Genomic DNA, 27,633 nt, shown 5'->3' with positions numbered 1-27,633 from the left:
ATGTAGGTTAGAGCTGAATAGAAGAACCCAGCATACCTTGAATAAATAAATCCCAACAAGACATGTTCATGCCTTAATTTATATTAGAGCTGCTAACAGGAAAAGATTAATCTCCTGGTAAAATACATCTACTTGAAAGTTTATACTAATCAAAACGCAAAAGAAATATATTGAATGACTGTCCACTCCTGCTCTAAATACAATCAAATCCAGACTTTTTGCCATTACTTGTATATAGTATTTTTCCTCCTCCAAAATAGAAAAAAAAAAAAAAAAGCTATTTGTTACTCCTTGACATGGGGTTCTATGTCAACAGATTTAATTTATGTTAATTATCATTTTCAGGAAAAGCTGTTCTTCCCAGATTCATTTCAAAAAACAACCTATAGATGGCAGTATTCACAACAATTTCACCTAAACTATCAACTTGGACTGAAATATGCAAGAAACACAGCCCTCCTAATGCTTTTAACCTTATTTCTACCTTACTACATCAGTGTAGAGTGGTGGTGGCTGGAACGGATTATAAAATGGAAATATTAAAAAAAAAACAAAAAACAGGTCTGTGAAGGAAAGACTTGGGCTTCAGTCCCCTGCAGTAATTAGAAGTTTTAAAAATATATAGTGGGTTGAAATAATTTAAGTCACTAAAAGCATAGCAAGATATTAAATATGAAATATGGTAAAAATCCCAGGTTTGCTAAAGAGAACAAACATATTTCAGATAACTCATAATAATAGTACACAACAAAGGATCCAATAGCAATGAAAAAGTAAAACCACTGTATTGTGATTGATGTAAAGAACTGACTAATGTAACAAAGCCATGATAAATGTGGCTAGACAGAATTTTTTCTCAGCTTTCAGTAGAATGCTGTAATCCATTTAGGTCTTCAAAGTCCTATTAGACCCATAGTAATTCACACCAGTGGAAATATGCTCCTACAACACAGGAGAGTAAATAAGGTAATTGGATTGATGGGCTGAGGCCAATGGGATGAAGTTCAACAAAACCAAGTGCCGGGTACTACACTTCAGTCACAACCCCATGCAGCACTACAGGCTTGGGGCAGAGTGGCTGGAAAGCTGTGCAGAGGAAAAGGATCTGGGGGTGCTGATTGATGCTCGCCTCAACGTGAGCTGGCAGTGTGCCCAGGTGGCCAAGAAGGCCAGTGGCATCCTGGCTTGTACCAGGAACAGTGCAGCCAGCAGGACCAGGGAGGTGATCGTCCCCTGTACTCTGCTCTGGTGAAGCCACACTTCCAGTACCGTGTTCAGCTTTGGGCCCCTCACTACAAGACGGACATCAAGGCCCTGGAACATGTCCAGAGAAGGGCCACGAAGCTGGTGAAGGGCCTGGAACACAAGTCCTATGAGGAGCAGCTGAGGGAACTGGGGTTGTTTAGGCTGGAGAAGAGGAGGCTCAGGGGAGACCTCGTTGCTCTCTACAACTACCTGAAGGAAGGTGTGGGGAGCTGGGGGTCAGCCTCTTCTCACAGATAACTAGTGATAAGACTAGAGGGAATGGCCTCAAGTTGTGCTGGGGAAGGTTTAGGTTGGAAATGAGGAGACATTTCTTCTCAGAAAGAGCAGTCAGGCATTGGGACGGGTTGCCCAGGGAGGTGGTGGAGTCACCGTCCCTGGCGGTGTTCAAGGAAAGGGTAGATGTGACGCTTAGGGACATGGTTTAGTGGGCAGTATTGATGGTAGTGGACAATTGGACCACACGATCATGGAGGCAGGTCTTTTCCAACCTTAACGATTCTATAATTCTATTATTCTGACACTTTTTGTACAGATCAATGCCAAGACAAGTAGACTGAGCAATAAAAAGATTTATTTTTCAGTTGTCAGATACTTGAAGTTCCAATTGCATATTACTATGAAAAAAGAAAGCTATGCACAAAGAGTTATGCCATCCGCCAGTTAATTTTCCATGTTTTTAAATTCCATGATTCACTACATCTTACACAGCTTCTTTGCATGTTCCATGAATTGCTTGTACGAAAACCTTCCTCCCAGTTCCAGAGATTTAGTGATTTTGCAGTAATACTTGGGAGGTACAAAATAGAAAGTACCAAATTTGATCCAGAAAGTTCATTTTAAGCTAAATTAGTACCAAAGCAGCACATCATTTTATGGCATAATCAAGCACACATATGAATGGTTTGCAGAATCAGTCTTTTTTCAGCAACTAGAAAATTTCGAAGCAATCAATAAATTTGTCACTGATCCTGTTTCAAGTCTTTGCCCACAAGCATTGATGTGACTGGGTGCATACAGGCTCTGTGCTCTAGGAATGTCTTGACAGTCAGATCTCGAGACTTGTCAAAATTGTAAAGATCCCTGTAAAAAAAACAACAAAAAAAAGCACAGTGTTACAAAAAAATCTGTGAAAAAACAGTATAATGCAGATTTTCTCAAAGTTTTACTTTCTCTTGACAGCCACACATTAAGGGACATACTGAGAAACTAGTATTTCCTCTATTAAAAAAGTCAGCAAGTGGAAAGTGACTCTGAAGATAAGCTTGTTGGCGGTATATAGAGAATTCTGTTTTATCACTATAAAATATAAATACATACACAATGTCAAGACATATATTCCATTGCACTAAAAACGCCAACCCTGTGAGTTCCTACAATTTGGAGATTACTTTTACCTGAACAAGGGCCGAGTAAACTTCATCCTCCCTTGATCTGTTGCCATTTTTAGAGCCAGAGGAATAGCTTCTTCCCACTTGGACTGGATACACAGGCGTAGCCATCTGAAAAAAAAAAAGGAAAAAAGATATTTTTCATTTGCAGTTGTCTTATGATTCTGCTTCCATAAGTGCCCTAGAAAGTGCTGTGTGCTCATGGACTAGAATTTCAGCATACATAAAGTACTAACATAAGTGCAATATAAAATATTTAGTGTCTGAACGGCACGTTACAAAGTGGACTTTTCCATAAAACACAAAAAAAGTTTCAAAGTTTCTCCAAAATTGTCTTTTTTCTGTGGCTATGTATTTTTTATGTTAGAGCAGCATCCAGTTGCATCACTCAGAGCTGAATTATAAAGTACTTTCCACATTGACCAAGTTACCAAAAAACTTCAAGAAAACACAAACAAAACCTCACCTGGTTTTGTTTTAAAAATATAAGAAAATAATCTTTCAAGAAACAAGAACTACATTTACAAGAACTATACTGTATGCTTAAAAACATTTAGTTTTGTTAATGATAAGGAATGAAGAACTCTAATTTAGCAATAAGGCAGAATAACTATCACTACCGCAAATGTACTCAAGTATGTAAAAATAGCTAAGTATGTAATTCTTCTAAATATTTGTGAAGATTGCTTTTGTTCCCGAACAAAAAATTTTAATTTAAAAAATATATATTTTTTTTTAAACACGTGACCTGTTTTAACAACGCATATACAAAGTAGAAGAAGTTAGGATGGCATAAGAATCAAGCCATTTAGCAAAAGGCTTTTCCTACTTGTTTAGAGACTTTTCTTGATATCTACTTATTTTGAAGAGAGAAAAGCTTTGTAATAGCAGGCATTAAGATGTGACAAAAAAGTTTTCTGAGTTGTGTTGGAAAAGAAACACAAAACAAGCAAACAAAAACAAACACGCACACCAGCACATCAACAGAACTCATTAGGCCAACCCAGAAGATCTAGTCCTGACTGACAAATGGAAAGATTTTTCAAGTATCTTTGAGTCAAAGAGAGGCTCATTTGTGTATTATCCAATACCGCCCCCAAAATAAATTATCAGGTCATCAGGTTCCTTTGCAAGCATGACAGATGTGAATAAAGCACAGCTAATCCACTGCTCCCTTCCTGTTGTTCTACTAGACTATATGTAAATATAATTCATAGTATTCATAATAATAATAATTCATAATAATTCATAAGTAACAATAATTCATATTCATAAGTAACAATACCACTCTGGTAAGCAGGTTTACACATGCACATAAATAGTAATGACTGCATCAGAGCTGTAAAACAGTGTAGCTCAGACCATTTCTGAGGCAGCACAATTTGTTTTATGGAAGCATTTAAAGTGAGAAAAAATGTCCATACTAGAACAAACCTGAATCGTATTTCAGAATTAGTTATAGCATTGAAGTCATATACTTGCTGCATTCGTTTGACATGTGACACTGGAAGAGGAGCCTAAAAAAAGGATATTGCATAGTCAGAAATAAGCCAGAGGAGCGCTTCATTCCACATACTCCAAAAATATACAGGTTCATTTACGAAGATTGATGCTACAAAGGATTTAAAAGCTTATCATGATAAATATTTGAACTGGTTCCTTTCACCTCTTCAGAACATTAGGGAAAGGGCAAGGAATAAGTGTAATGGTTAGCAAATTCCCACATCCAGTACTACCAAAACATACAAATCTTGAACTAATTTAATTCTGTTTCATTTACAGCATTTATAGCTCATTTGCAGGTCGCAAACACCACATACAGACAAATTCAAGCACCTTCTAGTTTTGTTTTTATCTTTCAATCCAAAGTAGTTCATATGTTGTTCATCAGCTGAAGAACCAAACATAAGTAGGGCTGATGGTTTTAGAGACTACGTATGGTTAGAGCAGGTTATTTTAGCAAGACTTAAAAGAAGAGACAATTTAATTCCAAAGAACATTTGGTCTTCTGTGCCTGCTTTTGTGATACAAGAATCAGGTTACCCCAGGCATGCTTTTACCTCCAGCAGCAACTGTCCCAGGAACTCGATCAATTGATGAGATGACATTCCCTTCAGGTCTGCCGAGCTGAACGAGCCCAAATCACTCTCTTTTGCCTAGAAGAGAATGGTTTACTTAAGTTTCTACTTGGTATTCTAAAGCACAAACAGGTGTAATTTTGTTTCAACATCTGCATTTACTTTTGCTCCATTTCCCATAAAAACACATCGATTTGTATTTGCACAGTAGACGCTACAAGATTCTAATGGTGGAGAAGGGAGGAGGTAAGCCATTGTCTGATGTTTGGTATTTCTTCACTTTCACTTCTACTTGTTTCCTCTCCACTGATCTTTCTGTCTCCCCTATCTTTCTATTAAAGTCACATGAAAATCAAATACTTTTTCTATAAAACTTTACACTGAGAAAACAAAGTTAAAGATAATATACAAGTAGAGTGAAAAGCCACAGGGCCAACAAAAGGAAGGTACATTGAATCCTTTGTTGGTTGTATGAGTTTAATGGTTAAAATTACGAGATAATTGTATGGTTAATAGGTATTTATTAAAATTTATGCATTTTAAGTTTTGACAAGAAATACATCCTAGCCCTAGTGTAACACAGAGGTATTACTGCTATATAATCAGTAACATAGAGATACCTCTCTTGATGTTTCTGATCAAGCCATAATAGTAGGGTTTCAAAAAGAACGTTCTCAGTTTGGTTGTTACATACACGTAACACAAAGCTGGCTGTGTACCTTGGGAAAAAAAAAGTACTGCACTTCACGTACAGAGGTCATAGCAAATCCACAGACTCCATGATGAAAGGCTAGTATACAGAATGCAAAATCCCTGGCAGCAATACTATCGCCATAATAAATGCTTTCTCTCTCAGCAAATGATATATTCCAGAAGAGAATGGCTCACTTTGTGTATAGAAAATTAGCTTTTCAAGATACAGAGACGTTAGCAGAATTCTTGAACCACTCACTTTGATCCATCTTTGGCTCAAGGTGACGCAGGCATTTGCTAGTGTCATATCATAGCTGTCAGAGATTAAAAACAAAGGATCACGCTTTGGAAACACAAAAAGCTCCTGTAATGTTTTTACAAGAATGCTTAGAAATTATTTTCAAATGGCTCCACTTCTGTTCATTGTAGGCTTCAACTCAATATTGAAACATAATTTACTAAAGTTCAGTTATTGTGAAATGTATTTTTGTTTTAGTTACAAGCATCTTGTGCATAGGTGACACTATGCGTTGATCTCATACACCTCTAAAATGGCTGGTATTTCCAAGTACATTGAACATATATTACACCATCTAAGTGAAAAGAGAGTATTATTGTAGCAAACTATCAGGGAAAAAAAAAAAGATACCTTGCCTGGCAAATTTCAAAATAAAATGAATTTTCACCAGAATAAAAAAATGAAATATTAACAGCAACACTTCCTTCTATATAAACATTTATCTATTTTTACATAGTGCAAGGATGTTTTCTAAAAAAAGGCTTATGGGAAGCCTTCTACCCTGTTTACAAACTGCTTCATGCCTGTTTGAAAAATCACGTGCAGTCTGGACAAGGAAAACATACTATAAAAAAAATGCTTACGTAGGCTTCACTGGTGGCATTCCTGGAGCGTGCATCCAAGAGTTCCAATCAACTTTATCAAGAATATCTACCTACAAGCAACACAAATTCTGACTGGATCTTAAGCGTTATTTTTAGCCAAAAGCATACCCTATGAAGACTAGTTTCAATCTGACTCCCCCCCCTCCCCCCAACATCCCTCCAATTAACTTGGAGAATCTTATACACAGTACTTCAAAACAAAACATAACAGAAATAAAATACATCTAGGAAAAAAAGCATCGTAATGCAAACCCATCTTTGTAAGATTCCAGACTGCATCGCATTAAGATCAAGATAGAAGAGAAAGAAGAACTGGTCCTTAACTCAGGAACTACCTTCTTTAAGTCATAGTTTTATATAATTGAAAGGTTTTAAATACAATCAAACCTTATCCTTGAAGTATGAGTACAAGAACTTCTTCCACTCATCAGTTCCTACGCTCTTGTAAGCAAACTGCTGAATGTAAGCCTTCAAGAAGCCCATGAAGACATCTAACAGTTAAAAAGAACAAACAATTGTTTCAATATTTGAAAAGAAAATGGCAAAAATATATATGAAGTCTGACCAACACTTACCTGGTCCTCCAAGAAGTTGTTCAAGGTGAAAAAGCAAAGCAAAGCCTTTCTCATAAGGAACAGATGAATAGGCAGCATCAAGATCTATTTCATTCAGATCAGGGACGAGGTTAGTTATGGGATTTGTATCTCCAAGAGTTTTTATCTGTGACAAAGATAAAAGAAAATACATGAATCTAGAAAGACTAACATTTTTGCAAGTCACCACTAATCCTATTTCTACAGGTATCATCAATCCAAGATAGAGATAGCCTCATCTGAAATCACTCCATCTTTCGTTTTCTCAAGTTCTGAATCCGTACGTAACACAGTTTACTGAACCTTCTTTTCCCCTCATTTTGTTGCATCACTGACCAACCCCACATCAAACAGAAAGATGTTAGGATCAATCACACCATGTCCCTGTCATCCCAAAGCAGTTAATTACTGTCACATTTGTTGTAGTCAGGAGCACCTGGTGAAATATTTTATCCCTTTGTTAACAAACTACTCAACAAATTACTCATTCGAAATATGTGGTATTAAAAAAAACAAACAGTAAGGAACAATAAAATAGGCAAACTGCATCCCCAAACAGAGTGAGAAGGAGCTATGTTATCACAGACAAGAAATCTGAAAACTGAAGTTTAACTACGATATCTAACCATGAAACTAAACAACCCTCCTAGACAGCAACAGATTTGGAATACTCTCAGTTATAACTCAGCATGAAGAAAAAATAAATCCATTATTTGCATTTGGCACTGGCAATTCTGATGGTTTTGCTTGCAGATAAGCTTGTGGCGCTAAGGGACATAGTTAAGGGATGGGACTTGGCAGGTTGGGTTGATGGTTGGATTGGATGACCTTGAAGGTCTTTTCCAACTTAAATGATTCCATGATTCTACAATTCTGACAAGCTTTCAGCTGCCAATTAGTATGCTAACAGATAATAATACTACGGATTAGCCACATCAGTGACAACCAAGAGAGCCTGGAAAGGTGCCCACCCTTCCAGAACAGCTTGAAACATTTCAAAATGCTTAATCTATTCTCTAGGAGTATTAAGCATTGGGAAGACAACATATACCTTGTAATCAAAGTTGTGCACCTCTAGTAAGAAGGTGTTAGGAAAGCTGACTAGATAAACCTTATTTGTGGGAAATGTGAAATCAACTTTATTTTATTTAGGTATATACCTAAAAGAAAGTTGTCAAAACTTTTAAGATACTCACTGTATTTTGCAGTTCCCTCCAACCACCAAGGGCTTGAAAGTGCCTGAACTGCTCACCAAACAATCGACCACCAATCCTGCGTTCCAGGTATACAGTATGTCCCTCATTCAGCCTGGAAATACATCGATAACGTCAGCATTGGTAGGATAGCAAAATTCATTTAATTGGTCTCTTTACATATCATTTTTAATACATGGTTTGCATTACATTGCATTGAATATCATACCTACCAAAAATGCTCCCACGTTTTGTTTGTTACCAAGTTTCCTGTCCAACTATGAGAAATTTCATGAGCAATAACCTAAAACGCAGAAGAACAATGACAGTCTTACTGTTCAGACTCCTCTTGAAAATGAGTGAATGATCAAATCCCTATAGAAAGGAAAAATCCTAGCAGGATTACTGCACTGTGTTCACAAAGCCAACTGATACTGTACATATCGGGTCTGTAAACTTATCCATATAAAATATTATTTAAAGGACTAACAATGTCTTTGAATGGACCTTCTCCAGAAAGAATTTTGAATTTGTAGCTTGCAAGTCATAGAGCCACATTGATCAACAAAAATAATTCCTCTGATAGTACTATGCAGGCGCTCGTTTATGACGTTGTATTACAGAACACTGGATACACAGCAAGCCATGAACTATTATTACTTTCCCACATAAGCAAACAATGCTGGGCTGGGATGTTCTAAAACAGCAAACAGGAAGCAGGATAATGATGCAAAATGTACCCGTGTCTAATATTTCAGTTTTCTTGGCAGAAAACTCTTGTAAGGAATCATATTCACTTTTTAAGCAGTATATCAGTCTGGTAAGAGGGACTTAAAGAGATAAAACAGCATCCAGAGTACTCAACTTCCCAGACAAAACAAGAATTTATTCACATCATTCTCACGATTTCCACTTCAAAAGAAAAACTGTACCCAATGTGAGTTCTAGTACGTAGATAGATATATAGAGGAAGAAATTCCCTACAAACAATTCAGATGAAATCAATTTAGTTGTGATTTTAAGCATACAGGACAAGACGACTGTAACTGAGCAGCAGACTTCAGTCAGTCCCTTATGTATACAGACAGCCACGTTATTTTCATCTGTTCATTTTATAAGCAAATGTATAAAAATGGGTACATCTCCAGTTTCTCTAGAGTTTATTTAGAACTAAAACTCACTTTGTAAGACTTCTTGAATCACTGCATTAACTTTTAATTCCCCCAATGAACAAGAGACTAAGTTTTCAGTAATCCATCACAAAGCTAAGATGCAAATTCAACCTATGCTGTGCTTGAAGACATGAACTTATTGAGCACTTACATTTGATAGAGATCGATCACCTGCCTAAAAAAAAAAAAAAAAGACAAGGTAAGACAAGGTAGTTGTCAATTCAAGTAAAACTCAATATACACCACTTACTACAGTTCCATGCATGATCCCTGAACTCCAAAGGGGGCAGAAAAATTTAGAGTTCTCTCTGGGGGGGAAGATGAGCAGTCTGTAAATTAACATCCATCACTTGACGGATGAGCGAGCTCTAAGGAAAAGCTGAATTTTTGTCAGCATTACACTTACCAATAGCGTTGGAGTCACAAAAGTAAGACAAGGATTCTCCATGCCACCATAAGGAAAAGAAGGTGGTAAGACTAACAAGTCATACTGTCCCCATACATAGGGTCCTGCTAAATCTTCTGCTGTTTGCAGCATAGCTTCAGTCTGAAACAAGAATTCACGTTAGTCTGACTACAAACGCTAAAGAAGTTATAAGCTACTGTCCCCACACTTCATTCTCTTTGACCTCGGGAAGTCCCACACGTAAAATGAGCACAACACTGCACATCAGTGCTTTTGTTCAGTAGAAGTTTTGTGCTGTGCTAGAAGAGCAGCATTTTTTGCGGTGGGAAGCAGAGAAAGGAGGACTATGGATGAGCAAATCTGGACAAAACCCGAAGCTACAGCCGGTTCCTTTTCCACTACCATGTAAAACAATTAGTTGACAAAACATTTCTGTTAATTACCTACCTCAGCAAATTCATAGGCTGATTTATCCACTAACTCCTTTTCAGCCCACACCAGTGTCCTTGGACCAATCTGCCTGTTGAAAGTGAAAATGCCAGTAAGACACCACGAACGGGAAATCATTCCATGGGAAGTTAACATGGAAAGCATACGTTTAATGTGCTCATGAGAAACCCATGACACTGAAGAAACTCGTTAAGAGTCTTCCTCTCCACTGCTAAAGTGACACTAGAAGAAGCTTTAGAAAATAAACAAGCCGTAAATATCCACTGCTCAGGACAAATAAATGGGCAACACACTTACAGATTTTAAAATGCTGTAAACCCTAATACACAAGCATTATTCTGGGCTAGCTTAACACATTCTTGTGCAGACAAGCAATGAGGCTGAAAATTTCATTTTCTGCCTTTTGTACATAATCAGGTTTATCTGTTACCACAGGAAAAAAAGATACTACTATTCCTTGAGCTAAAAATGCCCTTAGGAGATCTCACTCAACTCCAGAGTCTTCAGAGTATTTCTTTATCTTACAGCAAAAGTATATTCAGTAGAAAAATGATGCAAGAGTGAATCAAGATGCACACGGTGTGATTCAAAGATTTCACAAAACAGTACTAAATTCAGCAAGGTGCAGTACTGTAGAACAAATGAAATATTCTGAAGATTTTTTTAAACAATTATTAATATTTACTTTATACAGATACACTCACCTGCTTTCTAAAGCTCCGACCACTAAAGCAATCAAGTAGCAAGGTATGGGAACCTAAATGAGAACATGAAAAAAAACCTTATTGTAAAGTGAGCTATCAATATCATTGATTCAAAGAAAAACAAAGTTATGTAAACAAAGAAGTATGTACATTTCCGCCACATCTTTCTGTCTTACATTATGATAAAGGCTTTTTTTTTCCCCAAATGATATTCCTTTAGATAAAAGTACTTGTTTCATTGATCTTTCAGGTAAAGGCCACAAAATTTTAAGTACTATTTCTGCTTGAAAAGAAAAATCCTGTAGCTGTAGGATAGCACAGTGCCACTGGTTTGGTTACTGTTCAAAAGAAAGTTAGTTTTCTAAACTAATTCCAGCGTTACTAAATTTTAAGGAAACAGGTAACATACAACACACACCTTACAAACTAGACCAAGAGTTGCAAAGGTTTTTGGCTCTACAGAGCAGGTACTGTATTGAAGAGCTCACAGATAAGGTGACCACTTCTTTTTTTTCTTTCCCCTCCCCTCTCTCAAGTTTCACACAGCAGCCAAATCAATCCAACAGCTGCTGGAGTTGAGGCTCCACTCCTCTCCCCAGCCACTCAAGTTCATCCATCCATCCTTCTACGCACTTATTCAGACCCTCCAGTGGTCCAGATCAACTTACTGAAGTCTTTCATTTTTTGCTGCCTATTCAGCAAAATGAACTAAGCTCCCTAACAGATCCTATACACACCAGAGCTGCAACCCCAAAAGCTGTGAGAACGAAAAAGCCAGGAGAGTAAATTGACACCGCCACTGTAGGAACACTGGAATCATTAAACTAGCTGCACCACTTAATGAAACTTCATCCTAACAACAGTCATTTTTTAATTAGCTAGAGACACTTTCCATAAAAGCCAAAGTTTTCACCTTTTTAATAGTCTCTGTTGTCAGAATGTGCCCAACTTCAAGTTTAATTTGATTCCAATGCTCTGCTTCACTGCAAAAATCTTGGTAAGCTTAAAATTTGCAGGATCTGTTTTTCAAAATTCACTCCTATGTTATTAAATCCCACCCATTAGTTCCCAAGAACCAATGCACGCAGAGGTGTTTCCATAGTACTAGCTTTCAGCATATTAAGCACGTCCAAAAAAATTATCAGGCTTTTCTGGGAATTCCAGATGTCCAGGAAACATCACCAACGCCTACTGGGTCGAACCTATTGTCAGTCACTTATTTACTGGTGATATCAAAAACATACCTGAAGTGGCTGTAAGCTGCAAGAGTTAGGAAAAAAGACATTAGGAATCCCTCTACTAGCCTGTAGCACTCACATTCTGTCTGAAACGGTATATCTTCCGACTGCTGTCCTCTGGGTCAGGCATTTCTCCATCGCGATTGGCACTCATAAGAGCCACCAGCTCTTTAGGAACAGACACCTGAAAGAAGGTTGTGCAACCGTGAGGGACTCAGTCGGCATACGGGAGTATATAATATACTAGAAACAGCTAGAGCAAAAAGAGCAGTAAAAAAAATTTCTATCCAAAAATTTTCCCCCTCAAGTAGAATATAAAGCGTACAGAAAATATTGCCTTAGGGCAATATTTAATCAACCAAAAGGACCACCTCTGACAAATATTCAAAGTTTCACTTTCTTTAGGCTACTGATCATCACAATGCATATCTCTCTTTGTGCTTTTTTAAAACAATCAGACTGGTTATGACAACACTGCAAAGATGCCCCAGCTACGTACCAGAAGTATACTTAAGGTATATATGAAAGTCACTTCAAGTATTTTTTACTTTGCAACACTTTGTTGTTTGACTAACAGATTTTCCTGATTTAAGACTTTTTTTTTTCCTACTCCAGAACTTTTTTTCTTTTAGAAATAAAAATACACGTGAATGAAAAAAAGAGATGATGCCTAGAGAAGTGCTACGGGGAAGATATAAGCATTTTTGGCTCTTGCAGTAAGCTAAAAGTCAATATTCTCTGTTTTTATTTGAGGCCATATGCTAGCAGCTACAAAAAACCCCAAATCACTCATTGCAGTGGTTGCATTTATTTAGGCACATGAGTTAGATTCATCTACCTCTGCATAGTATGTCAGCTTCACAGCTGGTGTGTCTTGGCAGGGAAGGATGGCTCTGCAATGGGTAGCCTTGAAGAAAAAACATAAAATGTAGCATTCTTTCTTACACAAAGGATTACAAATAAACCAGTATTATATTGGAAACCTATACAGCTCCTGCAGTGAATTCATTATCTGCAAGCCAATACTTCCATGTAAATCAATACTTATTTATAGATTACACTAGTTTTTATAATGAAAGATTTTCTAAAAAAAAAAAACAACAAACAAAACACAAAAACAGTAGGTAAGACATCATTAATCACATATGCTGATTGCAAAGGACTAGATATTCTTCAGCAAGAATACTGGAAAAGGTAAAGCAGTTCTGGACCTATTAAACTGCAAACATATAATAAAATCTCAGCAATGTTCTGATTTCAGTGTTTCCGTTTAGGGCCTTTGAAACACACAATTCGAAGTTATAGGTTACTGTACTTTCCCCTACTAGCCTTCCTCTCCTGTTTAGAAACTGCAGGAATTGATATGTAAACAACAACTGTGATACGTAAACAACAACTTAGAAAAATTAGTCAACTCAACCTGGCACTGGCTGAAGAGAAACGGGTGTTTCTTTCCAGAAGTTTGCTCTGGTGTAAACCATTGGAGAGCTGAAGACTTTGGAGAGCTTTCAAAAGAAATTTCGATAATTGCTTCCTGTCCCCTGTAAAATAAAGAATACAGTCAGACAGTTTTAACAGGACTTGTGATCACTCCCGGCATTCCCCTACAAAGCTTGCTGGAAAATGGGTCTGCTGCGCTGTCTCACGAGCACTGATAATACAAACAAGTAGCACGCTACTATAACTTCTCCCTTCCAGTTATAAAAATCAGCTGTTTTATTTCAATTTTAATGTCACAAAGACACTTCCATTATTGTTTTTAGTAACCAGAATTTTCTCCTCTTCTACAGTTCAAGGAGAATATGGACTCTGTAAACTATTTGAACACTTAAGTTTATACAGTTTTCCCACAACTATCTAATGCTGTACACATAAGAAATTCAGCACAATAAGCAAACAAAAAAGCATATATTACATGCCATAACAACACAGGATTTGCACATTGTGTAAATCAAAATAATTGTGATATTAGATTCTGTAAAAGTGATCCTCAAGAAGAAAAAAAATACTATAAATAATAATTACTAGGAAACCCTACGAGCAGTAAGGTTAACAAGAAAAAAAAAGTTTAAATTTAATTCAAGGCTTAAGAACTGGTATTAAGTCAAATCTAAGAGCTCTGTGCTGGATCAGCACCAGCTTGCTAGCAAGAGAAAACAAAAAAAATGATAAGTTCATCCTTTTTTTTTTTTTTTTTAAAGCGGAACAAAACCATGACCAACAGCAAAAGCAGGCAGAAGCACTTGCTTCTATTAACTGAAAGCTCCATGTATACATGCATTTCTCTCGAATTAACAATCCAATCATAAATCAGAACAAACTCCAGCAATCACAGCAGTTGGACACTAGATAAGCCGACCAGGTATACATATCTCGTTTATAACTGGTATTCCAAAGTACATATTTGACAGGAAAAGAAAAAACAATTTGTATTACTATAAGGCACATATGCTTACTAAACTGTCAGACTTTCAGTTGTAGCTCTTAACCTCTCCTATCACTGTTCTATTTCGATTTACATGGCAGACTATAACATAAGATCACAAATTCTTACAACCAAGACTTGAAACTATTTGTAGGTGGTTTTTCTTAGCAGAAATTCTGGTGATAAAAAAAAAATCTGAAAGTCAAACAAAAGAAACAATTCCTTATGTCTCTGCTGCTGCCTGTTTGTCCAAGGCTTTCATTCATTCAATTTCACATCAAGCCACCAGTGCTCTCCCAGAAGGGACAGATATTTTATGACAGCCTTTCTTCTTCTACTTCATATGTTTCTAAACTGCACTAATTCAGAGAGCAAAGAAAAAATTTAGAACCAAAGATGAATTTGTAGGGATAGTAAACAGTTTTGAAAATGAAACAATACGAGACAACTTACAATTTTATTCAAGTGAACCTCCTCATAAAATCAGTACTTTCAGCTTTAGCATGAGATGATACAGAGTTGTAGCATACAATGCAAACTGCCAAAAAACGTATCACACTTTGGCAACAACTTTTTATTTCGTGCAACTTCAAAGAGGTAGATTATACTTCTCCATCATGCTGCCAAAACTCAAGTTCCTCTTTTTAGGGTACTCAAGTTAGACAATACAATAAAACTTCTATTACTTGAAAACATATTCCCAGCTAATTGTAGTGGCAATCTGCACTTCTATGGTAACGCAGGATCAGTCCTTGTATGAAGGAAAGGAGAACAGGGTCTGTAACTCCACATGCTCCACACTGGAGCAACTCCAAACAAGACACAACTCCGGTAGGTGAAGAACATTAACGATAAGAAGCGCTGGAACAACTGTGAAACAGCCCACATCATTTCGCTGCTTACTTTAGCAAGCCACTCTGTACGTTTATAATATAGAGACCTGGACACAGGTACAGACTCCCAAAGCTTTGCCTGTCTAATGAAGGCCAAATATTAATTTTGTCTACATCATACATCAGATACATTCAACACCTTAATGTACAAGTCCCTTTGAAAGCTTTACACAAAGACCTTGCAAGCAGGAAAGCAGCTTATATAGCACAGCTTGGAAAGCATCTGAAAGAACAGGCAAGTGCGTATATACCTTCTTAGCTCAAAAGGAAGCGTGATTTCCAACGGGGTCCCCTTGAACTTATGTTTTTCTCCAAAAGCAAATTTTGCATCCTGTCCATTCACGGTCACTTTAAATACCTGGAGGTCTTTTGTATCCAAGACCTGTAACGAAGCAAATATTACCTACTTGTTAAACAGCATAACAATTAACACAGCGCTCCTTAAATTATAAAGATAAATCTGAAGCAAAAAGAAAATTTAAATATTTCTAAGTAAAACCAGAATAATTAAATAACCACCTTGAGTACTGGGGATCAGAATTTTAAGACAGCAGCACAGAACTTTACAAACTGGAGGGAGAGGAGGGTGAAAGATGATTTCTGACTATGAACGCGGAAAAGGGGAAACAGGAGTTTACTAGGCAAACTACAAAGGTAAAGGAGCTCACGTGGCTGCCATGGAATAAGGAGGACACAAGAATGCCTGCCAAGGTTTCCAATCTGAAATTGGCCACCATGAGTCAAGCCCTTCATGCAAGCGATGAACAAGGCAGCAGCATTCACGTATGCAACGTGAATAAAGTTTTGGTCTTCGTTATTAACAGAGTGGACTTTCCTAAAATACCAGTGCCAACCCCGAAAGGGTTTTATGGGGGTAGCATGGGGAAAAAGCAACCGAAGCAAAGCAACCCCACCATAAAAGAATATGAGGAAAGCCTCACTGCACACAGAGCAACGCTTATATTTGCGATATCAGAGACCAGCCGACGCAGTGAGGAGTCAGAAGACGAGAAGCCCTAAGCGCAGCGCCCCAAAGCTTTACTCCCGTCCTGCCGGCAGCAGGCTCCTCGCCGTGTCAGGGGCACGGTGCCCGGCTCCCCCCTAAACCCCCACCGCCGCAGGCCGCGGCTTCAGGGGGCGGCAGCGGCCGGGGGAACGGCTGAGGGGAGCCTCAGGGGAGCCTGAGGGAGCCCGAGGGGAGCCTGAGGGCAGGCGGCGGCCCCGTCCCCGTCCCCGTCCCCGTCCCCTCAGCGAGGGGGCTCCGCGCCCGCCGTTGCGGTGGTCGCTCCTCGCTCCCCCCCCCCGCCCGCCGTTACCAGGCAACGCAGCGCCTCGCGCTCGGCGCGCACGGTGAAGGCGGCCGCGCCCCGCAGCGCCCGCGCGCCGAAGTCCACGCGGCAGCGCAGGTGGAGGTGGCGCGTGAGGCAGCACGCGGGGGACGCGAACGAGCTGGGGTCCGCCGCCGCCGCCGCCATCGCTCGCGCTCTGCACGCTGACCGCCGGCCGCGCTCCGCCTCCACCGAGGGGAGGGGGGAGCAGGGGACGGCGCCGCGCGGGGGCCGCTGGGAAATGTAGTTCTGCGCGGAGAGGGAATCTGCGAGGGCAGCGCGCGGGGGACTGCGCCTCCCGGGGTGCAGCGCGGCGGGGGCGGGGCGCGGCGCTGCGCTCTGCGTGTGGAGAGCGATGTACCGGCTGCGCGCAAACACGCGAACGTACAGTTCCTCGTTAGTATAGTGGTAAGTATCCCCGCCTGTCACGCGGGAGACCGGGGTTCGATTCCCCGACGGGGAGGTACAAAGTATTTTTCTTACCCTCGCCTCCAATTTGTGAAATCGAAGCTGTTGCAAGAAAAACGTTGAAATTGTACCGCAGCTTTTTTTTTTTTTTTTCTTAAAAAAAGGGAAACAAAGAAGAAACCTGCAGGACCGGGGCGGTCCAGGCGGCTGGCGGTGCAGCTGCAGGAATTTACAAGCTCAGCGGCGTAACTGAAAGAACACATGGGGAAAGCGTTTTCACATTTAAACAGCTCAAGCAGCTGAACAGGGGGTCTAGCCGAGCCCTCCCAAACCATTCACCTTTTCTTTCTCCCACCGAGCTGGAAAAACGCCCAGCCCTGAGGCAGGAATGGTGGGCACGCAGGCGGTGCTGGACAAAGGGGCGCTCACAGGCCCCTGTCAGAGGCTACGGGGTTCCTGGAGCCCCCCACAGCCCCCAGCCACCCTGCCTGGCTGCCACCCAGAGAGGGGAGCATGAGAAAGGCTCAGGAAAGAGGGGACGTGAGGTGGAGGATCATCCGCAGAGGCACCCGGGAGCTCTGTGTTAACCAGCCAGAGCTGAGGCCTGTGCCGACACAGCCAGGTAAACCCAGACTGGAGAGGAAGGCAGTCTCGGCAGGTCTCTTGCCGCCTGTATTACAGAAGGAACAAAAACTAAAGTCCATTTTGCAATTTCTGAATTTCCTTCCATGACCACTTCCCTTTCTCAAAGTCCACACTTACGTCTTTGCAAACAGAAAAAAAATTATTTTGCTTAGTAGGCTGCCTATTTCAAAACCGAGGATGGACCATAAAATATGATATAAGAACCATTTAGTAGTACATATGTGTTGGCATCAAGTCAGGAAATTTCAGCTGTCATAAAGCAATAATGGATTAGAAAAGCAATTCCCTTCCAAACAGAAATATGCTGACGAAGCTCTGCAGGCATAAAAAAAAGTCTTGCAAGCACTTCCATACCTGCTTAGCCAGGGTTCAGGTTTTGAGACTGGGCTGCCACAGGGCACAGGCAAGCTGCACAAGAGACAAGGTTTGGCTGTGGAAGTGCAGCTTCTACAATCCCAGAGAGCCCTTCTCCTCTGTGCGTGGGCAAAGGTAGAAGGAACAAGGAGCTCAGGGCGCTGAGCGGGGTTTTACGAGGTCAGCCCGTTTCCCCCTGAGAAGCACTTTGTTCCCACCTGAACTCCCCCCGATCAGCTCAACCAGCCTGACATGGTGGCCTCCTTTCCCCCTGCAGCAGCCTGGTGGCACGGAGCTGCCGGGCCCTGCCAAAATACCGCCAGCGGTGCCAGCAAGCCCAGAAAGGACCACCTTGCACCACGGGGATGAATTCAGTGCGGTCCAGGCTGGCTTCCCCCGGGGCAAAGTCCGCAGGAGGCACAAGGAGAGGGAGCCCCAGCAGTGAGCCTCGCATGGTGTTTGCAGGGGGAAAGCTTGGACTAGGCCCAGCACTAATGAAAGCGTGAGGAACTCGCAGAAGCCTTGCCCTGATTTCTTCTTCCAAATTCAGTTGAATCTAGGAAAAATCCCATGTATACACTTAAATTCTGCCTTTCACGGCATTTGCTTCACCCCTTTCACCCCTGTGTCTACAAACCATCTTTGGAATTAAAAGAAAGAAAAACCAAGTAATTTTATCAAGAACAGCAGCCGTTATTTCATGAGTTACTTATGTACGTGCAGCTCTCCTCCACATCCCTTTTGATGTTCCTGGTTGTTTCATCACATCTTATTTCACTACCAAGTGTGCAGGGAGAAGAGCCAGTATTGGTCTCACAGCTGCAGGAGACAGCTCAGCCAAACCAGCTAGAGACAAGAGTGCTGGAAAGCAAACCGCTGCTCGCAGCCTTGCTGATGGTACAGTGTGATGGCACAGCAGCCCTCAGGGGAGGTCTGGGCTGGAGTCTCATCCTGAACATTGAAACTGCATCTCCTCGGAGCATCTTGCTGAGGCACGCTAGGGCCCTGAGCACTTTGTAACTCTGCAGGTTCTGTCCTCTGTGTGCTATATCCGTATGCGTGTTTAACGTTGTGAGTTTATATATGCTTAACTGCCAAACTTTACAATTATCCGTTGTCAAGAAGATTTTTGGAAAGCAAAAAATTGCTTGAAAATGTTGGAAACTGCTTTATGTCATTTGTAATGAGGAAACACAAGCTTATGAGCACTGAGAAGTTTCATGCTCTTGGTTACTCAAAGGGCAAGGAAAAGAAGAGAAAAGCCCCTCTTTGAACTTGAAAACTATAGCAATAAATCCATATTTTAAGCCTAGTTGAAAATAAATTCCAGCAATTGTTCTAGCAGACACATAAATATAATCAGCTACTGAAAGTATGCTAGTTGTGGTCTCACTTAGAAAGAAACTAATCAATAAATAGGGAGACCAAGAAGAGCAGAGTCAAAAATGTCTCTATAAATGTTCAGTAAGGGCTAACAGGAGGAACAGACCCAGGAAGACCTCCACCACGTTGGGTGATGTTTCGTCATGTTGTAGGGGTGTCAGTTTGGAAAGGTCTGTGTGTTGTTTTCAAAACATCTGAATTTTGCAATGGTCAGGGGTTGGGCTTGCTTTTTATTTCTTCATATGTGTCAATAACTTTAAAGCAAGAAACAAGTAACTCATGAAATAACGGCTGCTGTTCTTCATAAAATTACTTGGCTTTTCTTTCTTTTAATTCCAAAGATGGTTTGCAGACACAAGGATGGAAGGGGTGAAGCAAATGCCATGAAAGGATGAAAGGCAGAATTTAAGTGTATACATGTGAGTTTTCCACCCATCTTTACATGTCCAAAAGAGCGTATTTAACCTAAATTGGTTTTCTGAGTTTTTTCTGTAATGAATACAGAGCAATAGGCATATTTGAAGGGTGCACCATCCTATCCTGAGAATTAGAACAAGACGTGCTGGAAAGGGTTCCTCTGAGGCTGTAAAATTCAGCATTTTCAAAGTCTATTTTAACAACATTGTTCACATTGCTCATTAGGTCCGTAAAACTAGCTTGGAAGACCACAGCAAAAGCAGTGGTCTAGTGGAAATCCTGCAGCAGCAATCCTTGTAATAGCAAATTGTTCCAAGCTTCCTTGCAGGTCAGGAAATCCAACATAAGCATGATGATCTGACAGTTTAGGAGGATACAAGCCCCCTACTCCAGCTGGATTTTGCTGCTAAATTCTGGTGCTAAACCTTACAAGAAGAGAAGGGAACAAGAGAGGGGAACATGGTTCCCTCTCAGAAGGTACTGGCACAATTTTCACCAGTAGCTGCTCTGGACTTCCTATCTTTACACATGGTGAACCAGTTGATCATACACATGGAAAAAGCAACCTGGAAGAATTTCATCTTCACTCGAGAAGTTTTAGCTTGTCACCATTAGTATGCACTGTGGTGGTGCCAGCCCTGGATCAGCTCCTGGGAAAAGACCTGCATGAGGACAACAGCTGGCCCGGGATCACCAATCCCCCAGCCACCAGGAGCAGCCGGCTCCCACAGATCCCTGGCACGCTGACTGCCGCAGGACATGATGTGGGGTCCGTGAGCACCGCGTGCCACCGAGGAGCGGGCGATTCAGTCCTTTCATTGAAACTTTCCAGTCTCTTTACACAGGTCTGGGCCTTCAGGTGGTGCGCGTTGCTGCAGCCCCACGCAGGTCAGCCCAGCAATGCTAATTGAAGCCAGGTGGAGTGTCGACCTACCCGCCAATTAAAAGCCACCCAGGCCAGCATCAGGCATTCAGTCCCAATGCATACTGCAGTTTTATGACTCCGCCAGACTAGCCTGGCCTCTTTCCATGTTAGCTTATAATACAGGGTAAATTGGATGTCCGCTTTTTCTGCAGTAGCGCTGAAAGTATTGAGTACTTAATGCTTGAGCACAATGGTTCGAGAACTGTTCAGTTTTGTACGTGAATGGACAGTAATGAATTCAGATCCCTGAGACAGATAGGGTGGAAAATATTTGAAAGCAATGTTTTATTAATAGTATACCCTTCATTTACTTTTAAGCAGCTATAGAAGGCCTGCTTTATTTCTGTGTTTTATTTATTTATTTTTTCTGAGGAAGGCGGTTTCTCAGTCCTGTCTTCACTGCAGAAGCCTATAACCATTTCATACGGATGTATTTCTATATGTCAGATGGCCTGTTAAATATAAGTCCCCTCATCCTTCCTTTCATATGGAAGGAACCTGTTTTGTAATTTTTTCAGTTCCTCCTTTTTTTCTGATTTTTAAAATACTTTTGCACAGGCAGTCTTTTCTTTTTTTACTTTCCATGTTGCTAGACACGTACACAGCTGGCAACATCAGCACGAGGAGCTGTGGCTTTTGGGTGCTGTGTTTAAGATACCACAGAGACCTAATGTTCAGAGTCACTCATATTATTTCAAAACTAAAGAATCCAAAAATCCCAATGCACATTTGAAGATGTTAACCCAGAATTTGGGGATATACTATTGAGTAACTACCTTTAAAATAGCCACTTGAACTGTCTGTATTTGCATTTCTACACGATTCACTTGCACCACCTCCTCCAGGTGTGCAGGGTGTTGACTTCTCCAGAGGATGTTATTTACCTGTGTGCAGACGTCTGGCAGCCTCACGGCATCATCATGCCAGGCTCAGGTAAGGATAGTTCCCACCTCAAAAACAAAAATCCATGTGATGCACAGTTAACTTCTCTGTTAATTTGATCTAAATGTCTACTACACCATTTAGCCCACTCATCATTCTGTTGATTGTCTTTTATTTTTTCAAATATTTTCTTTGCTAAAGCTTTTGAAATCCCCTGGACGGCAACAATTCCTCTTTCTGGTCGCATTATTCACACTTACCAACAGTAGGTTGCAGCAACCTTCTCCATCTGAGAACCGTAATGCACACACAGCTTAAGTTAATATACAGACAGAATTGTAGCATGTGAAGAAATCATCTGTGTTTTCTAAGAATCTGTAGCTATTATTAGCTTCATAATCTTCTCAATTGTCAATTTTAAAAACATCTACTTCTGGGTGATTGGGTCCTTTCTGTTCCATGAGGTACCAAGCAAACAAGCTCATACTAAATCTTAAATATACAAGCATCCCAGCTGGAAGAAAAGGGATGGTATATATGTTTAACATGAAGCATGTTCATAAGCACTTTGCTTGAATAGGACCCAGATGCTCATCTTCTGGCAGAATAAATTCCGTGATCACAAAAGGGAGTTTTGTTTCTGTTGTTTAGTATCTGAAGGTTTCCAGGAGTAAGTTTCATGTCTGTTTTCATGTTTTCTCATTTCAGCTTCAAGTGACCTCTTCCCTGTACATCAATACAGACTGACCTCTGGATAAGCTCGGGGTGTTGTTTTAGGGGTAGGAGTACTGTTTTTTTGTGCCTACATCTGGTGCTGGCTTTCACCAACAGATACACACAAATACATCTATCTCCTTCTACTTCCAGATGGGGCAATGGCCTGTGGTCAGTGTAACGTCCAGTAATTAAGCTCTTGAGCTCATTGTCAGACCAACAGTCTACATCTGTAGATCAGTAGGTTGAATCTCCCTTAGCTACACTGAATTTACTTTTTTGAGTCTTTTTGATTCCTCAACAAGATGCTGCAGAACCTTTGCATGTAATTATCTATACATTTGTCCCTCGTGTCCAATTTCAGAGCAGGAATGCAAACCAGAACATGAGCATAAGTAGAAACTAAATAATTGTGCAAGAAAGTACCATATTACCCAAAGGCTTCAGCAAAAAGCGGAAGCCTTGTACATCTCTTCCCCAGCTGTCTTTACTCAAGAGTGGGAGCAAAGAAATATTTACTAAACAGCAAACTCTTCCATTACAGTTTTGGAAGGAATACGTAGTGCTTTCCTCTTTTCGGTCAGTGTGACTGTATCTCTCTGTACAATTTATGAGGTTGTAGAGGGCTTGCTTACTTCTTCTGCCTGGTTTACTGCATTCACATTTTCCACAGCACAAAACAATGCAAATTTTTGCAAACCATTTGATTTTACACTTCTGTCCCCTCTTATGTGTAGACTTTGAGTGTGATCTGAAGGCTTGTTGTTAGAGCAGTGTATATATTATTGTACAGGCTTATGTGGTGGTGCCAGTTCCTCCAAATTTCAAAGACTGTATCTGGCACAGAAGCATTGCATGTTTGTTTGATTATTTTTTTAATTGGACTTTGTCCCTGTGACTCGTGTTAGGCTTTGCCTGGCAGTAAAATTGGCTTCAACTTCTAGAGGTCAGGCTGGGAAAATGAAGTTATTCCATGTCAGTACTTCCAAAATAAGCAATGAAAGAAGATTAATCATGAGATACTTTATAATAGAGGAACAAAACAAAACAAAATAAAACAACAAAAAAAAGAGAGAGAAAGCAAAGGATTAGTCAAAAGACCCGAAGAGAAATGCTTTCTCCAAAATCACTGAAATGTGAGTCTTATCATTTGACGAAGCACTGGAGCAGGCTGCCAAGGGAGGCTGTGGAGTCTCCTTCTCTGGAGATATTCAAGGCCCGTCTGGACGCCTACATGGGCAGCCTGCTCTAGGAAACCTGCTTTGGCAGGGGGGTTGGACCCGATGATCTCTCGAGGTCCCTTCCAACCCCTACAATTCTGTGATTCTGTGATTCTGTGATCACTTCTCAGCGAAGAACTGCAAGGATGTTTCTTCTTTCAGCAGCCACTTATTCAGTTTGTTGTTCTCAGTATTTCTCAAACCCAGGTGTGCCCTCACCTATCCTCATGTTGGCTGTTGGTTAACAAGTCCCACAGTTTACTCTGCTGTGACAAACTGCTCAACTCAATGCTCTTCATTAGGCATTTCTGCCGTTCCTTCTCCTCTGGGCTCTCAGCTCCATGTCAGGAATACCACCAGAGCCTGCACAGCATTCTTGCCATGAAGGGAAGACTCCCAAAATAGATGTACCAGCAGACTTCCCTCTTTGTCTGAAATGGGGATGCCCCAGGCCTAAAAACATCTGGAGATGATTACCACATAGTCACCTTTTCACAACATCAACAGCAACTTTCATAGTTTTCTCACAGTTCTTTTGGCATGGCTACCTTAATAAGGTAGAAGTGCCTTCCTGTCCGTCCCCTGGCTTACTGCATGACATGCAACATGATTAAGACTGCTATTCAAGTGTAACTCTCTTCACTAAAAGCCCGTGAAGCACATCATCCAGCCAGGTTTCCATGCCCATGGTGCCCTCAGCAGAGGGGTTGAGCTTCTTCTCTTGGCCCACCATGCACCGCCTCAGCAAAGTGATGTTGCTCCACTAGGATACCTATAATACAGGGATAGCTCCAAACGTGTGAAGCAGGACCTCCTGGAGAAGGGCCACGCATCCAGAGAAAAGGGCTCCTGAGAGTGATTGTGCAGAGCTGCTCAGGGCCATAAACTGTGGGTCTTTCACCTCTCCCCATTGGCTTCTCTGCAAAAATAGGTGGGACACATCCCCAGCCCAAGAGAAAGTCTTGGGGCTGCAACCTTACTGCCTCAGGCTGGTTCAGTTCAGCTGACTGAGGGATAACTAAGATGATTTTTCACTGTCCTCATCACACAACCCGAAGGAAGGTCTTTGCTGATCGTCTGGGACCATCTTCAATGGAGAAAAAGGTTCAAGAAAGCCCAAGAGCTGAAAAGTTTGGCTGAAGAAGAATAGCACAGAGGTACAGGCAAGCCCTCAGGCATATTAACAAATACTGCTTGTAATTGGTGGGACTCTTGCAAAGAGTGGTATCCTCTCATCCTGGTCCCTCACCGGGATGCCTGGGCAGACACCGCACAGCCTGGACTGAAGAGAAAGCATAGACGGCTCCCTTTGGCAGGAGCTCCTGTCGTTTGGCTCAGATGGTCTCTCCAATGGGAAATAATAAATTTGAGAGACCTCCAGAAGACACACTTAGGTACGTTTGTTTTGCGAGTAAGTGCCTGCCTTCTGCAGGTCTCTGGCTGAAGTCCCGGGCAGCCCATCCGTGTGACAGGGATCTGGTTTCAGGCCCTGCAAGGTTGCCAAGGGTCCTGTGTCCTCTCCATAGCTTTGAGAGGGCCAAGGGACTCGGGATGTGTCAGGACTAGCAGAGAGACTTTCCCTCACCCACACCTGTTGTCAGCCAGGAGAGCAAACAATCGGCAATGGAGGATTTTGGATTTGGTGGGAATGCAGCATGCACCCCAGTCCTCCAAACTGGCACCTTTCACCTCCTGCTCCCCGCTAGCCAGCAGAATAAGTTTTACACTAACGTGTGGGCTGCCAGAGGGAAGCTAGAAGTCCACCAAACACTCCTAGAAACAGACAAACAAGCAGGCACTGATGTGCTGAGCAGACCCTATTTCCTCAGGCGCCAAAGCCGTACGTCTTATCAAAAGGAAATCCTGCATATGCCCTTTCACACTGCACAGCCTTGCTCCCGAAACTCAGTAGAAGTGAGCTGCTACACCAAGTATTAACTTCAGCTTGCCATTTAATGTATAATTTTGCCCCATGCCTATTCCTAGCTGGCAACATGTCTATTCCTAGCTGTCAGCAAACCTTGGAGCCAGCAGTTCCCTGCTCTAAATTCCCATGCATGGGTACCCTGAGTACCTGAGAGATCACAGTGAGGGAAGTGTTCATCCAGTTTTTATTTTAAATAAATACTTCCTACGAAACAGTGAAAAGGAGGAAGCTGTATCGCCAGGCAAGTACACAAAACAATGCACAAGGCTTGGCTGGACATATTTACTTTGGTTGCTAAAATATGTATCTGGAGGACAGCCATGGCAGGCTTCAACCCAAGTAATATGAAACAGGTTGTATGTTTATGTGAAGACATTGATAAAAGCTTGGGGAATGTAGTTTTAAACATTTTTTAATATAGATGTCTATAAAATCACAAGTGGTCTGGGGAAGATGAACTGGGAATGGTTATTTATTGTTCCTCATAAAACGAGAACTAGGAGGCACCCAATGAAAATTTTGGCAAGCAGGCAAGCAAAAGAAAGCACTTTTTCATGCAATTAAACATGTATGAGTTAAATGCAGCCAAGTGCACTACAAAACTCATTGTCACTGGATGCTGTGGGCACTGGGAATATAAATAGGTTCAAAAGAGTTAGACAGTCATGAAGCCTAGCTCTAACAGTGCCTTTAAAAGTTTTTTGAGTGGATGCAACTCCCAGATCCTGAAGTTTATAAACTGCAGTTTTCTATAACCTGGGAGATCGCACTAGGGGAAAAATCACTCCACACTTCATCTTTCTTATGGTCTTCTCCTCGCACAGGGAGAAGATGCTGAGTGAGGTGGGCCCTGGGTTTGGACTGCTTCTGGCAGTCCCTCATCAGCCAAGTCCTGAATTGGATGTCTTGTTTTTTCCCCTGGCCAGCTGCACACCCCGGGGCGCTGGCTGGGGCTCACAAGTGGCTGGAAGGGAGTGGCGGTGCTCAGAGCGGGGCTCGTCATGGGTGCTGGCGGCATTTTGGAAAATGGCGCTCATGCCCATGCTCTGCCAGGGGCTCCCTGGAGGGCCTGCAGAGAGCATCTTTTGTGCCTCATTTCCAAATTTTCGCGAGCTGGCGGCAGATTCCTTTTCCTTTGTCTACCTTGCCAATTTTGACTACAAAGCCTTTTGGGGAGAGCGCATGGACTGCACGCAGGGCCTCGCATCGTGGGGCCTCTGCAGCCTGTTCCGACACAATTAATTGAAGAAGCGCGAGGGCACTGAGAGGACAGTGGTCGCCCCAGCTTCCTCTGCTGGTGGGAGGTGGTGGGCTGTGGGATGAGAAGGCTGCCGACCTGAGGCTCTCACACTGCCTGGCCAGCGCAGCTCTCCCCGCAGCAGGAAGAGGAAGCTGTCGGCACGGCCTCAGGCCACCGTGAGCCCCAGTGGCAGAAGTTAGCGTGACAGAGAGTGCTCCATCAGCAAAGAGGATAAATATTTTTAACTCCACATCATGACTCGCGTTCTGCCCTGCAGCTGCATCTTTGTGTTGCCAAGCAAATACTGGCTACGAGGAAAATTCGGCTGCGGATTTCCAGCAAACCCTCATGTTTTGAACGTGCTGGGCAGCTGGTGGCTCGTTCCCCTTCACCCCGCTGTGCCGGGCCCCAGGGAGCAGGGCCAGGCGGCGGCACTGCCAGCCAGCGGCATGCAGGGCTTGCTGCCAGCTTTGTTAGAAACTGGGGCTGAGCTGGCCTGACCTGGGTGGCGTGGATGTTTCAGCCATTGTTTCATGTTTCTGGTGAAAGCTTCTGCATTAAGAGTTGTTTAATTCCTTGGAAGCTGCAGTGGGGATTACTGGCCAGCCCCAGGATGGACACCAGTTAACAAATATTGCTGTAGTTTCCAAAATCTGTTTTGCTTGTCCCAAAAGTGTTTTTGTACCAGCAGTGCTTAATTATTCCCTGTAGCACAGTCTCCCCTCTTGAAGAAGCTGCAGAGCACTGCTGTACATCAGACAGAGAAGAGAGAGCAGAACCTCAAGCTG

At 41.7% G+C, this 27,633-nt stretch overlaps 1 protein-coding gene and 1 non-coding gene across 3 annotated transcripts; one reads left to right on the top strand and one right to left on the bottom strand.

Moving 5' to 3' along the window:
- Window positions 1-1,823: 1,823 nt before the first annotated feature.
- On the bottom strand, window positions 1,824-16,941 carry LTA4H (leukotriene A4 hydrolase). Of its 2 annotated transcripts, none has more exons than XM_040556795.1 (19): window positions 16,719-16,941; window positions 15,654-15,784; window positions 13,505-13,625; window positions 12,923-12,991; window positions 12,164-12,268; window positions 10,847-10,899; window positions 10,140-10,212; window positions 9,693-9,833; window positions 9,438-9,461; window positions 8,348-8,418; window positions 8,118-8,229; window positions 6,904-7,048; window positions 6,716-6,819; window positions 6,308-6,378; window positions 5,685-5,739; window positions 4,715-4,810; window positions 4,089-4,171; window positions 2,661-2,765; window positions 1,824-2,346 (listed from the first exon to the last, which is right to left on the bottom strand). In XM_040556795.1, the coding sequence occupies exons 1-19, from the start codon at window positions 16,875-16,877 to the stop codon at window positions 2,226-2,228; spliced, it is 1,839 nt and encodes a 612-aa protein (XP_040412729.1). In that variant the 5' UTR covers window positions 16,878-16,941; the 3' UTR covers window positions 1,824-2,225. The 2 variants fall into 2 exon arrangements, with proteins under 2 accessions (XP_040412729.1, XP_040412737.1); XM_040556803.1 differs by lacking the exon at window positions 16,719-16,941 and adding an exon at window positions 16,317-16,414.
- A 180-nt stretch (window positions 16,942-17,121) lies between these two features.
- On the top strand, window positions 17,122-17,193 carry TRNAD-GUC. The gene has a single exon. It is a non-coding gene; the product is annotated as a tRNA-Asp (tRNA).
- Window positions 17,194-27,633: the final 10,440 nt, after the last annotated feature.

The sequence above is a fragment of the Cygnus olor genome, chromosome 1 (genome assembly GCF_009769625.2).
Source record: "Cygnus olor isolate bCygOlo1 chromosome 1, bCygOlo1.pri.v2, whole genome shotgun sequence".
Lineage (NCBI taxonomy): Eukaryota > Metazoa > Chordata > Aves > Anseriformes > Anatidae > Cygnus > Cygnus olor.
Note: the sequence above shows the minus strand (reverse complement) of the source record. Positions and strands in the feature narration are given on the sequence as shown.